The sequence below is a fragment of the Macrotis lagotis genome, chromosome 1 (genome assembly GCF_037893015.1).
Source record: "Macrotis lagotis isolate mMagLag1 chromosome 1, bilby.v1.9.chrom.fasta, whole genome shotgun sequence".
Taxonomy (NCBI): domain Eukaryota; kingdom Metazoa; phylum Chordata; class Mammalia; order Peramelemorphia; family Peramelidae; genus Macrotis; species Macrotis lagotis.
The window spans coordinates 288209235-288222774 of record NC_133658.1 but is presented as its reverse complement, the minus strand read 5'-3'; the positions used below and the strand labels follow the sequence as shown (position 1 = coordinate 288222774).

Below are 13540 nucleotides of genomic sequence, written 5' to 3'. Positions count from 1 at the left end.
TGTCCTGTTTATTCAAAGACTTAGGGAAAGTGATAAAAGAGCTTGTCTCTTGTTTCTCCAAGCCGCCTTCACTGTTGCTGCCCCTGCCAAGATCTCCAAACTTTTCCAGCTCAAGCCTAAGTCTCCTCAAGTGGTGCCCATTGAAGTATTCAAAGGTAAGAGGAAGAAGAGTCCCAGAGGAGTCTAGGAAGTCAGATCTAAAAGGCCAACAGGAGAAAGAGAAGAGCATTTCAAGAGGCCAATCCTAGGGCTGATTGGAAACATCCACTTGAATGGTTGAGTCAAAGTCAAACTTCTTTTTTACTCTAGGGTCCTTCCAACCCTAGAGAACAGGACTTAATTTGGTCAGGTTCAGGGTTGCTGTGTTTGAGGCAGGAAAAAGCTCCTGAAATTTTTCTTTGGGGCTCCTCTGGCAAGGAAACTGAGACTTCTTTCTACCATCTTGGGCACACTACAGGGGCTCATGACATGAGCATTGTCTACAGAATCAGATTAGAGGATGTTGACATCAAAGTTAAGTTTTTCTGGTCTCTCTTGAAGGCAAAAAAAGCAGCCCCCTGGAAATGAGGACACTGGAGCCCTTGGTCTCTCCTTGACTAGAGAGCTCAGAGTTTATTCCCTCAGAGACTCCAAACTCCCCAAGACACAAAAGAATGAATCTTCTTTCCCTTCAGAGGGAAGAAGTTTTTTCAAAGACATCTGTGTTTTCACAATAATGGGCTTTTCCTTGCCACAGACCAGAGCATGATATAGTAGAAAAAAACTCTGGAGGTGGCATCAGGAAACCTGAATTTGAGCCACAACTTTGATACTCACAAGTTATATGCCTAAGAACAAGTTTATTGAAGCTCAATTTCCTCATCTTTAGAATGGGTACAAAAGTGTATATGTGCAAATGCACACATACTTTAACATTCATTTTTTAAAATCTTTGAGTTTCAAAATTTCTTCCTTCCTCCAGTCCCTCCTCAACCATTGAGAAGGCAAACAATAATTTGATATCAAGTATAAACATAAAGGGGACAATGATACTTAATACTAAGCACCTCATCCAGGTGTTTGAAGGAAAGTACCTTGTAAAGCTTTCTCATTGTAATTGTATAATTTAAATATTATAATTCATTCTCAGTGGAGAGTAAGACTCCCTCAGTCTTTACCCAATATTCCTTCTTCTTCATCTCCCTGCTTGCCCTCTCCATCCCAAATCTCTTTCCTTAATGATGTCATCACTGGAAAAACGTGGCCAAAATCTTGAACATTTCACTCAAGACATCTTGAAATTTGCTTCACTCTTCTTAGCAGCTCTAGTCTAATCTTAGACTCATTAACTCCCCAGAACCCCAAGAGAAAGGATCTAGGGGTAGGAAAGGGAAAGGAACATGCCACTCTACCTCAGGCAGTAGGCAGCTAACAAGAATAATTTATTAGGTGCTTACTATGGGTCAGACACCATGTTAAGCCCTGGATATACAAAGAAGATGAAACAAAGATAGTTGTCTCCAGACTGGAACAAAGACTAATTCAGAGATAAGTGAGCTGAAGGTCTGTAAGGGATTCAAGTCTAATGAAAAAGCTGATCCTAGCCAACATGGCTAATGCCCCCCTCCTTCTATTCCCATTCTTTCTGGGGAGAGTTCATACTTTACAGTTTCCTGTTTCCAATGCAACATGACAGGGAAAAGCTCCTTGGTCATTCTATTGTGCTTGATGTGGTTTCAGTTCACTGTCCTAACCCTTGCAGATATCTACCCATTTCATCTATTCCTTGCATGCTGACTCCTTTCTAGGGTCTACTCAGTGCCATCAAGGTCCATTTTCTCATCTTCATTGGATTCTGTTGTCCCCCCATCCCTATCATGGGAACTGGCAAATCAAGAGCCCAGTTCAAGGGAATTCAGGGTAGCCATGTAGCTTCTTTGAATGCTGAGCTTTGGACCATGTTTTCTAAGTGCTATCCCCTAGTCACTCATCAAAAAGCTTAGGGGATTGTGAACATCTTCCCCAAATCCCTAGACCCAGGAATCCTCCTTAAAGATTGAGTGCAGTGTGGCCAAAGGACTGCTCCTTGTTATACATGAAACTTTTCTAAAAGACATTCTTTCTAAGAAAAGAATTAAATGACTTCAAAATTGGTCAGTCCCAAAGAGAATTTGTCCATTATTCCCAAGAGCTGCCCAAGATTTTTAAAAGCAAGTAAGAATGATTGCTTCCATTCTCTGGAGACTTTTGACCCTGGACTATCAGAAATATCTGGATGCTTATTCAGATTGTGAGCCTCTAATTTGCTAATGATGCTAGATAAGCAAATTACTTGAATTCTCTGGGTCGGCCTTGATTATTTTTTAACCTCTGAAAAAATAAAGGGGATGGGGCAGATGGTCTCTAAGATTCCTCCCAACTGTGACATACCTATCTATTATGCCCATGTATGATTCCTCTTTTCACTCCTTGCTAGACTGTGAGTGTTATGGTCATTCCAACCGCTGTAGCTACATTGACTTCTTGAATGTGGTGACCTGTGTTAGCTGTAAACACAATACCCGTGGCCAACACTGCCAGCACTGCCGCCTGGGCTACTACCGCAATGGCTCTGCCGAGCTTGATGATGAAAATGTCTGCATTGGTGAGTGTGCTGAATGGTGCCAAAGGTCAGACTGGGAAGGCTCCCAACCAGAGTCATGGGCAAGCCAAGCAGTTTTGCATGGATGGCTAGGAGGATGCATGAAAAAAGAGGGGAGAAGGAATGGGTTTCCCTTTGTGGGGGGCATGGTGAACTGGAGAGCAAGGCAAGGCAGAACAAGCCCTAGTCTTTGAACCAGGAGGTCTACATTTTAATTCTGATAATGCCCTTAAGCATCTATAAGACCTTGAGCCAGTCCTTTCTACTTTTTTTGGTCTCAATTTCTCCATCTCTAAAATGAGGGAACTGAGATAAAATGAGATAATATCTAGGTGGCGCAGTGTATAGAGCACCAGCCCTGGAGTCAGGAGTACCTGAGTTCAAATCTGACCTCAGACACTTAATAATTACCTAGCTGTGTGGCCTTGGGCAAACCACTTAACCCCATTGCCTTGCAAAAAAAAAAAAAAAAAACCTAAAAACCTAAGAATAATTTCTAAATCTCCTTCAGGCTCCAATCTTCTGCACCAATGAATGGGCAGACCAGAAAGGAAAAATATATGATACTCCTTGGTTGAAAGTAAAGGTTGAAGGTCTCCTGCCAAGAAGAGGTCATGCTAATGATTGAATTGTTCTAGAGGGCCCAAGTACCTGAAAACACTACCAGCTGGCCGAAGACCAAGTTCAAATCCCATTTTTGCTACCTCAGAGATCTGGGGGAAGTCATATACCCTTTGTGAACCTCAGTTTCCTTCACTGTTAAAAGAGGAGTTTGAAAAAGATGCTTTGAGAGGTCCCTGCCAACTCTAAATCTTATGAACCCATGATCATGGAAATATGTCTGGACAGCTTGGCCATGGGTAGAGCTAACTTTCTGCTGCTCTTCATTTGTTTTGTTTTTAACCTTTAGCCAAGGAGAAGGCTGATCTCTGCACTGCTGGTGCTGCTCTCCCTCCCCCTAAACACACACACCTTTTCTCAATTAGGCTCTTTGGGCCCTTTTTGGCTGCCTCCCCTGTCCTCTGGGGCATCACTTCTAGTGCTTGCAGCCTGTTTGCAAGGAGAGAATCAGAACCCTTTTGCCATTCTGTCCTCAGCCATAAGCTCAGAGCTGTCAGTCCATATTAAATCTCTGGGTATCCCAGAGTACAAGGGATAATTCTATCAGCTTTCAGTTGATCAAAACTAAGTTGTCTTTTGACCACTGCCCTGGTGTCTGGGTTAGACTACAGTGGGACAGTCAGAACCTTGGATTACAGTGGGCACCCTCCTCTCCTTTTCCCTATAGAACTCAGAGTATTGTGTGTGACTCTATGTCTGTGTGTATATGTGTGTAAATAAATGGGTGAAGATGGTGCTAATAGAACCCAGGCTGACAACATGGGGAAAGGACAATTAGTTCCACCATGGTTAGGGAGGATAAGGAACAAGATACATAGGAAAGAGGAGGTGGGATAGGAGTGAGTAAACAGTTATAGGCAGAAAATTATTGTAGTTGAATGAACAAAAGAATGTATGCCTCAAAATCAACATTAACAGTGTCTGAGGTCAAGAATGAGACAGTAATTGTGGGTGAATCCACAATGACCCAGAGAATGTTATTGCTCAGAAGGAGCTTAGTGATTATAGGATTTAGAACAGGAATAGATTCAAAGATCATCTAGTCACTGCAATCCCTCATTTTGCAGATAAAGAAAATGGGTCTCAGAGACCAAGGTCAAAAAGTCAGGATTTGAAGCCAGATTCTCTACCTCTTAGACTGCTGTACTTCCCCTTACACTCTTCTGAATGTCTTTTGGGTGGGAGGGTTACCCTCTGCCAATAGGCTAGTCCCTGCAGCCATAATGTAGCACAGCTGGACCCTTGTGACCGCCCTCCCTTGAAAAAGACAACAGATTCAGGGAACCCCACGCAAGCAAATCTCCAAGTGCCCTCTGGAAAAATCTCAGTTCTTCAAGTATAAATAGGGCATCATCTAGAACCTACCCCCAAGATTATTGAAAGGGTACTTCCCATAAGATACATAGGTGAGGCTCAATAAATGTCTATTCCTCTTTCTTCTAAAATTGAAGATGGGTAAGCAACTAGCTGGTGCAGTGAATAGAGCATCATGCCTGTAGTCAGGAAGATTCTTCTTCTTGAGTTCAAATCTGGTCTCGGCTACTAACTGTGTGACCCTAGACAAATCACTTAATCCTGTTTGCCTCAGTTTCCTCTTCTGTCAAATGAGCTGGAGGAGATGGCAAACCACTCCAGTGTCTTTGCCAAGAATACCCTAAATGGGGTCATGAAGAATTTGACATGACTAGTCAACAAGGGGAGGGATGGACAGATGGTTGTAAGGTTGCATCATTTCTGGAGTCCTATCCCAGTGAACGGAGATGGGAGTAGGGGATGGAGAGTTGGTAGCAAGGGAACTATGGAGCAGAAAGAGGTGTAACAGTAAAACCTACCATAGTTTTACTTTTGTTTTTTCTTTCCTGTCTTTGCACAGAATGTAACTGTAACCAGATAGGATCCATTAATGACCGGTGCAATGAGACTGGTCACTGTGAGTGCCGTGAGGGAGCTGCGGGGCCGAAGTGTGATGACTGCCTCCCTAGTCACTACTGGCGCCAGGGCTGCTTCCGTAAGTTGGTGGGGGTGGGTTTATGCCAGAGACCTGGGTTCTCTTTCTCCTAATTAGTACCTCAGAAGATGCTGAGGAAAAGCAGGGAATTGGGTCTAAAATGGATACCTGAATCTGGGTAGCAACCAGATTGGGATTTGGGATTCAGTTCAAAAAGTCCTTATTTCAAACTGAATCACCAATCATGTCTAGTATTTGCAGAGTTTTCAAAGTTTAGATAAGGTATCATTTCCCTCCTTCATGCATCCCTTCTCCCAATAGCCTGGTAGGGGAAGTAATACAGACATAGCTAACTACAATACAACATAAAACATATAAAGTATATTAGCAAACAAAATGGGGGCAGCTAGGTGTCAAGCCTGAAATCAGGAAGACTCATCTTCCTGAGTTCAAATTCATTCTCAGATACTTACTAGCTATGTGATCCTGGGCAAATCACAACCCTGTTTGCCTCAATTCCCTCATCTGTAAAATGAGCTGGAGAAGGAAAGACGGCAAGTCACTCCAATATCTTTGCCAAGGAGACCCCAAATGAGGCAACAAAGCATCAGAAACAACTGATCAACTATAACAAAATAAACAAAATACTATGTAAAGTCAAGGGAGGAAACTTTTAGGGAAGGGTAAGGTTGGGTATGGGGAAGCTTCCTGGAGGAGGTGGCATTTGATTTGGACTTTATAGCCTGGGGAATAACTCAACAGGACAAGAAGGGAAGAAGGAATATTTCAGGCAAAGGAAAAAAATCTAAGTAAAGTTAGAGAGCACAGGGTAGGATCAGAATGCAGAGATTTTGTTCTGTTTGACTGCAGCAGAATATATTCAAAAGATGCTAATATGAGATGACTGGAGAGGTAGGTTTGAACTAGATTTTGGAAAGTCTCAAATGCTAGGTTGAAGGATTAGAACTAATAAAGCATTCCTCCCATGTGTATAGCCCTAGGCTAGAATGAGAGCATTCAGCAAGGGACCCCAACCCAGTGGATCTCAAACTGAGTGAGGATGCAAAGGCTACCCAGAGACCTATAACAATCAGAGAACAACATTAGACAAGATAGAAGCCAATCCCAGATGATGTGATAGAGTTTGTTTTTAAAAAATTTATATTTATTTAAGGCAATGGGGTTAAAGTGACTTGTCCAAGTTCACACAGCTAGGCAATCCACTGCACTGCCTAGGTGTGATAGAGATTCTAAAGGAGTCAGGAGTGCAAAGGAGGGAAAGGTCAATGTGGGCTCAAGGAGTCAAGGAAGGTCTTAGGCTAGGATAAGACTTGGAATGGGCCTTGAAGAGTGGCTAGCATTTGAACCCTCAGAGTAGCATTAGGAGGGTAATAAACAAAGGGAAATGCTTCATAGGAGAAGTGTGATCTACTTGATGGGGTACTAGACTGGAAGTGAGGAAGATCCAGTTCAAATCCTCTTCAGACACTTCCTAGCTTTGGTACCCTGGGCCTCTCTTTGCATCATTCTCCTCATCTGTAAAATGAGGTTGGATTTAGTGATTTCTAAGATTCTTCATGCTTCTGAATCTATTGTTGTTATTATTCATTCATTTCAATCATGTGCCACCTTTGTGACTCCATTTGTTTTCTAGGTAAAGATACTTGAGTGGTTTTGCTATTTTCCTTCTCCAGTTAATTTTACAGATGAGAAACTGAGACCAACAGGGTAAAGTAACTTACCCAGAGTAGCACAACTACTAAGTGTCTGAGACCAGATTTTAATTCCCGTCTTCCTGACCCCAGCCTCAGTAGTCTATCCACCTAACTACCAAAAAAAGTCTGGAATCCAATCTAGATGATCTTTTCAGACTGGGAGGGCCAGAGCAGGTACAGGGAGAATAGAAATCAGGAATGCCCAGAGATCATGTGGACAGGAAGGTCCTACTTCAGGAAAAACTCAGAGAAGTGAACAGGGTACTTGTCCAGGTAACCTTCCAGCTGGATTCTGTTGGAAACTGAAGATGGGTCATGGAGACTAGTGAGGTGGACAGAGAGTGGATAAAGGGGAGCAGGGAAAGATGGAGATGGGAAAAACAGAATTGTGTGTGTGTGTGTGTGTGTGTGTGTGTGTGTGTGTGTGTGTGTCTGTATCTATGTGTGTGTGTGTCTTTCTGATAAAATACATTGAGGTGTTCTTAACTCTTGGTCCATGATTGAATAGATTTCAAGGTCTCTGAATCTGAATGGGAAAAGTGCATTTTTATTTTCATTAACCTTTGGTTTCCTTTGAAATCCTCTTTGTTGTTTTTTCATGTAAACACATCCTGAGAAGAGGTCCATCAGTTTTACCCAGCCAAAGGGGTGACATAAAAAACAGGTTTAAGAATCCCTGCTCTGGGGTGGCTAGGTGGCGCAGTGGATAAAGCACTGGCCTTGAAATCAGGAGTACCTGGGTTCAAATCCGGTTTCAGACACTTAATAATTACCTAGCTGTGTGGCCTTGGGCAAGCCACTTAACCCCATTTGCCTTGCAAAAACCTAAAAAATAAATAAAAAAAGAATCCCTGCTCTAGAGACAGTCTCCAAAGAGAAATGGGGTCTGCTCTCTATTTCTCCAGGGGTTTCTCCCTGTACCCACCTACTCACTGCTGCCTCCCTTGTCTGCTTTTCTTGACAGGCTGGTATATGTGGGGGGAGCTATACCTATCAGGCTAATCAATTACCAGCTATTCTGATCCTTTGTAAAGTGTGGAGGCTTTGGGTTTTCTGTAGTATTCCCACATTCAGTACTCTTTCTTCTAGGAGTAAAGAATACTAACAAGGGCCATGTTTGGCTCCTTTAGAGGCCAGGTTGTAATTATTTCTCAGGGGGGGTGGTTCTTGCCTTTGAAATCTTTCCAGTGGCCCTACTTCATCTAGCAACAGCTGATCCCAGAGCAATCTGAGGGTCTTCTGAGGAAAGATGAAAGGAATCGGGATTATTTAGCCTAGAGAAGAGAAGGCTGTGAGAGTGACTGATGACTAAATCTAGAGTAGGAAGAATACTATAAGGAGAGTAGCAGAAGCTATTGCCACATCTCCCAAAGGACAGAATAAGAGGAAGTTAGTTGAAAACACAGCCAGAGGGATTCTGAGGAAAAAACCTTACAGTTTAAGCCTTTGAGAACACATAGTCAAGAGAATTCCTTTTCTAGTGTTGAGGGAAAAGAGCATAAAAGGAATAAGGGTCTCTAGAGCCAGCTATTAGAATCTACTTGTCTCCTTGTGGCAGAGAGGAGGGAGACTACTAGGCAGGCTACTATAGACGCTGGCACTTCATTGTTTTGTTTTTTTACAAGTGTGAAGGTTCACTCTGGTTGGAGGTGGTAGTAGGGTTGGGAGAAGAGGGGAGAAGTGAAGGAAAGCAGGCCACTTCCAGAAATTGCTGTTCTATAAATAAACAAATTACCAATAGGTTGAAAGAAAAGAAGAAAGAGAATTAAAAGGGAAGGTTGTTTTTTTTCTGCCTCTGGGTTGGCTTTGGAGACAGGTGATGCCATCAAACTGGGAAAAACATTTGACCAGTCTTAGGGTTTATTCTCTGCTTTATTAATCCCGCACCTCCTTCTCCTTTTCCTTCTCCAGCCAATGTCTGTGATGACGAATACTTACTCTGCCAAAATGGGGGGACGTGCTACCAGAACCAGCGTTGCCTCTGTCCCAGTGGCTTCCAGGGCGTGCTCTGCGACCAGCCTCTCTGCCAAGGGGAGGAAGGCCAAGCCTGTGACCCTGCTCCCCATGCTGGCCCCCACCTTGCTGTGCTCCTTGGCTCTGGGTTGCTTCTGTGGCTTGCAGGCCGCCTAGGTTACTGACACCGCTTCATCCCCCAAAGCTGGGAAGCAAGGAGGGGACACCGGGGCAAAGGTAGCCCCTCCCCATCTTCACCCCCAGGGACTGCTGCATTACCGGGACTGTTCACCTTCATTCTATCCTCACTCATGTCCTGAATACCAGGAGCAGCTGTGATGACCTGGCCAAGGAACACTAATCCTTCCTGCCAGAAGGGTGAAGGTCAAGCTCTTTCTGGGGCTTCTTTGGGAAATCCTCTATTCTCCCTCCTTCCATGGACCCTGTCATCTTTAATCCATTCTCTCTCCCCAAAGTAGGCCATTGTTCAGGGTCTGAGACTCAGTTGCTCCTGCCAAAGCAAATGATCCTACAATTTTGGTTTTACCTTTCTCATTTCCTCATGCGGTTTTGTGGGGGAGGGAGGGACAGTGACCACTCTCCCCTTCCACATCCCAAGTTCTGACAAGGCAGCAATAGCATCCCTCCCAAATCTTTCTGGTTGACTGAAGACCGTCAGCAAGCACCCATCCAATCTCATCACACAGTTGGGAGAACAACCTGGAGTTACAGTTGCCTACAAATCTTGATGCCGAATTTATGATGTTTTGTATTCTCACTTTGGTTTCCTTTTGCAAACTACCAGGCCCCTAAGGTCAGCCCTGGGGTTGAGGTGTGGAGGACTTCACTGTCTTGAGGTGGGAGAGGCTCTGAAGAGTGTAGGGATGGGTACTTTGTTTTGTAGAGAATTATTTTTGTTCGTATTGTATCCCACATATCAAGGGACAGAAAGGGAAGAGCCATTCACCCTGGGTGTTTGGATGATGGCATATAATCCTACAGAGTAAAAGACCTGTTAACTGCTGTTTCTCCACCCTGTTTTCATTTCTGTGCAGGTGTTCTGTTCTTTTTATTTTTTTATGTCTTTTGTATTTTGATTCAAAAAGAAATAGAGAGGTTTATGTTCCCAGATCCTTAGCCAGGGATCTGCACAGTCAATTAGCCAGTCAACAAGCATTGTTTATAATGTGCCAGACCGGGGTGGGGGAGGGGGATACAAAAAATAAGACAAAGATGGTCCTTGTTACTAAAGAGTTCACAGTCCAACGGGGGAGGCTTGAAGTTCTATACAGACAAAATATGTACTGGATCAAGGGGAGATAATCACAGAGGGAAAGGTGAGATGGGCAAGGAATCTTGAAAGAAGACAGGGAAGTAAAGAAGTGGGACTGAAGAGAGAAGGCTTGCCCTAGGTCTAGGGAGATGAGAGGTCAGTGTAGCTCATTCAGAGAGTGGTTGAAATAAAATCTAAAGATATTGGGAAAGGAAGGGGCCAGGTTACAAAGAGATTCACATGTCAAACAGAGGACTTTCTATTTGGTCCTGGAAGTACTAGGGAGACACTGCAGTTTAGTGAACAGGAGGGAGTAAAATAGTCCCCTCCTCAAATTGTAGATCTTGCCTAACAGCACCAGTCTCCCTTGGGGCAGACACCTGTTGCTTGGGAAGGACCTGGTACAGATGGGCAAAGGGGACAGCAGGTCATTTCAGTACATCTTTATCACTTTCCCCTCCTGACCACCACCACAGGACCAGAGCAGATAAAGAACAGGTGGGTTCTGTCTCATCCTCACTAGGAACAGCTCAGTGCCAAAAAGGACCCTGTTGTCAAGCAGGTTGTTAAGTCATAGTCCCCAAGGATTCATTTCAGGTGCAGAATTGGTCCCGAATTGGGGCAGATGATAAGGCGAAAGTAGGAGACTGAAACCATTCTTCTACTACATAGGTTACCTGAACTGCCTTGCTCTGCTTTTGAGGCTGTATAACCTTATGGGATGAGTTCTGGATTTGGACTCAGAGGACCTGGATTCAAGGCCTACCTCTGCTACTTATTATCTGGGTGACCTAGGGTAAACTTAACCTCTCTAGACATCAATAGGGAAATTGGGTGGCTCAGTGAATAAAGTGTAGGAGTTAGAGCCAGAAAGATCTGAGTTCAAGTACAGCCTCAGATGTGTACTATCTGTGTGACCTTGGACAAGTCACATAACCCTGTTTGCCTCAGTTCCTCATCTGTAAAATGAGTTGCAGAAGGAAATAGCAAAAGCATCCCAGTGTCTTTGCCAAGAAAATCCCAGAGGAGTAACAAAGAGTCAGGCATGACTGAAAATCACTAAACAACAAAAGGTTTCCTTTTCCTCCTCTATAAACCAAGGAGGTTGAACTAGGATGACCTCTCAGCTCTAAATCTATGGTCCTATAATCCTCATCTGTAACATGAGTGGACTGGAATAGATAATCCTTTAAATACCTTCCTGGACTAAATCCTAGAAAGCTGATACTCAAGGGAGGACTTAGCCATCTTCTAGGAGCAAAGTGAAGAAAGAGAAACCTCAGTTTCCTCTTCTGTAAAATCAAAGGTTGGATGAGATAGTTTCTGAAGTTTCTTCAAATTCTGGCATTCTGACTATTCTATAATCAAGATAACAGAAGACCTGAATTCAAATCCTACTTCAAACACTATTAACTATGACACCATAGGCAAGTCTCTTAACTTCTCTTGCATCAGTTTCCTCATCCATAAAATGAAGGGGTTGACTCAATGGCATCTAAGGTTCCATTTAGCTCCAAATCTATGATCTTACAATAATAGTCTTTAAATCTAAAAGGATGATTTATAAAGAACAACTCTGATCTTGATTAGTTGGTTGGGTGGTTTGTTTTAAATCTGACTCTCATGTTCTTACAAAGTTCATAGTTTTCTCACATCTTTAAATATTGACCACCCTAATCTGCAGGGTAAAAGAGGGGAATATGATCATTTTAGGATGGGTTAAGTGAGGCCCTAAGTGATACCTAGTAATGGGTGGAGCCACAGCTATTTCCTTAGGACAAGGCTTAGAATATGGTTCTTTAGGGTTTGTGGTCCCTGCCTTGATCATTGGAGATTGCTGGACCTTAAGAACAAGGCTTAGGAGGTCAGCCTACACCCAGGATGTCCCCCTGGGGAGCTTAGCTCACTTTCAGATTGCAAGAGAAGCTGCCCTCTGGCCCTGAAAGCTTATTCCTCATCCAAATGGCTCCTGCTGCCAAGGGAAAATGTTTCCCTGATGTTCAGCCTAATAGGCCTCTCTGCTTGTTTCCTCTACCCTCCGCCTGCTCCCCCACCCCATCACCCTGCAACCCCTCTAAATAACCCAGCCTGCTGCATTGGCATTTATGGTCTCTTGGGCCATGGATTATTCTTATGAGACATTTATAGGGGCACAGGGAATGGCCATCAGTTACTCCCGAGCAGGGGCCAGGAACTAATGGCATCTCAGCCCCGAGATATGGGGGGACTTGTCTTCCTCTCCACCTCCATTCCCTGGTCCCTCCTTGGCCATCATTCCGACACCCTCAAAACAAAGTGCCTCTCTGTTCCTGGAAGTCTTGGACCATGGTAAGGGACTTGAGGGAAAAGGACTAGAAGAGACCATTCTTTGAAGCAAACTAATGAAATCACATTTTCTTTCCTTATCCTCCCTTCCTCACTTTCCCCTCCTGACCACCACCACAGGACCAAAGCTTGAGGTCTGCTATCCACGTGACTCCAGCTATATAAAATTAATTACTAGTGGTTCAATACATGAATCCCTTTAATGTTCTGGGCTCTGTGGATTTCACCTTGCCCCGCTCACAGATGTGGCATTTCTAGAAGCAAAGGCATCCAAGAGAAGGCCCAGCTAAAGGAGCAGGGGGGGCTCTATGGTGGTGGTGGGACAACAGGTCCCTACTGGGTCCAGGGAGAGAACTACCTACACTGGTCCTGATTGTAGCCAGGCAAAATTGAGTTGGAGACAGATGGAATGCTGGTAAATATTAACAACCAGTTCTGGGGGATGTATAAAAGACATCTTTAAGTTTAAGCCTTGTTGTTAACACTTTTCTAAATAGACAATCAACAAAACAATAAATCAAGCTCATATTTGTAATATTTTTGGTTTCCTCAGGTAAAAGTGCTCACACTGAAAATTTAATGATAGAACTAAAGAGTTAATTCAAGCTGGCTCCAACACACTTCTGATTGGGAGTAGAAGAGGGTAGGGTGGTGTAGGATTGGTGACATTTTGTTCAACAAACATTTATTGAATTCCTGCTATGTGTGTGAGAAGCAACTTGGCATAATTTTAAAAGAGTCATCTTCAGCTATAGTAGGAAGAGTGAGGTTCAAGCTCTGCCCCTGAAACGTATTAACAGACTGATCCTGGATAGGTCACTTGATTTCTCAGTAGCAACTCTCAAAGACTAGATTGTATCTGCACTGGTAAAAGGGAGCTTTCTCCCCAAGATTTCCCTGCAGCCGTGAAATCACCACTCTGTAACAAAAAGTAGGAGGTGAAAGGCAGCTGATAGTGGTTCAAGGACTTGCCTTGGAGTCAGGAAGTCTTGGGGACAAGCCCTGTCTCTGACACTTCCTATCTATCTGACCACCAGTAAGTCACCCAACAATCCAATGGTCAGGCAGCTATCAGACTCTATACA

General features: G+C 43.7%; 1 protein-coding gene across 3 annotated transcripts in view; it reads left to right on the top strand.

The window, feature by feature from the left end:
• The window catches only part of NTNG2 (netrin G2), a 100083-nt gene extending 90176 nt beyond the window's left edge, over window positions 1-9907 (top strand). For 2 of the 3 annotated variants that reach the window (XM_074210853.1, XM_074210855.1), the window contains 4 exons: window positions 63-155; window positions 2456-2623; window positions 5115-5249; window positions 8816-9907. In XM_074210853.1, the coding sequence (XP_074066954.1) occupies window positions 63-155; window positions 2456-2623; window positions 5115-5249; window positions 8816-9042 (623 nt within the window). In that variant the 3' untranslated portion in view covers window positions 9043-9907. The remainder of the gene's footprint in view (window positions 1-62; window positions 156-2455; window positions 2624-5114; window positions 5250-8815) is intronic. The other variant, XM_074210854.1, reaches the window with a different exon arrangement.
• Window positions 9908-13540: the final 3633 nt, after the last annotated feature.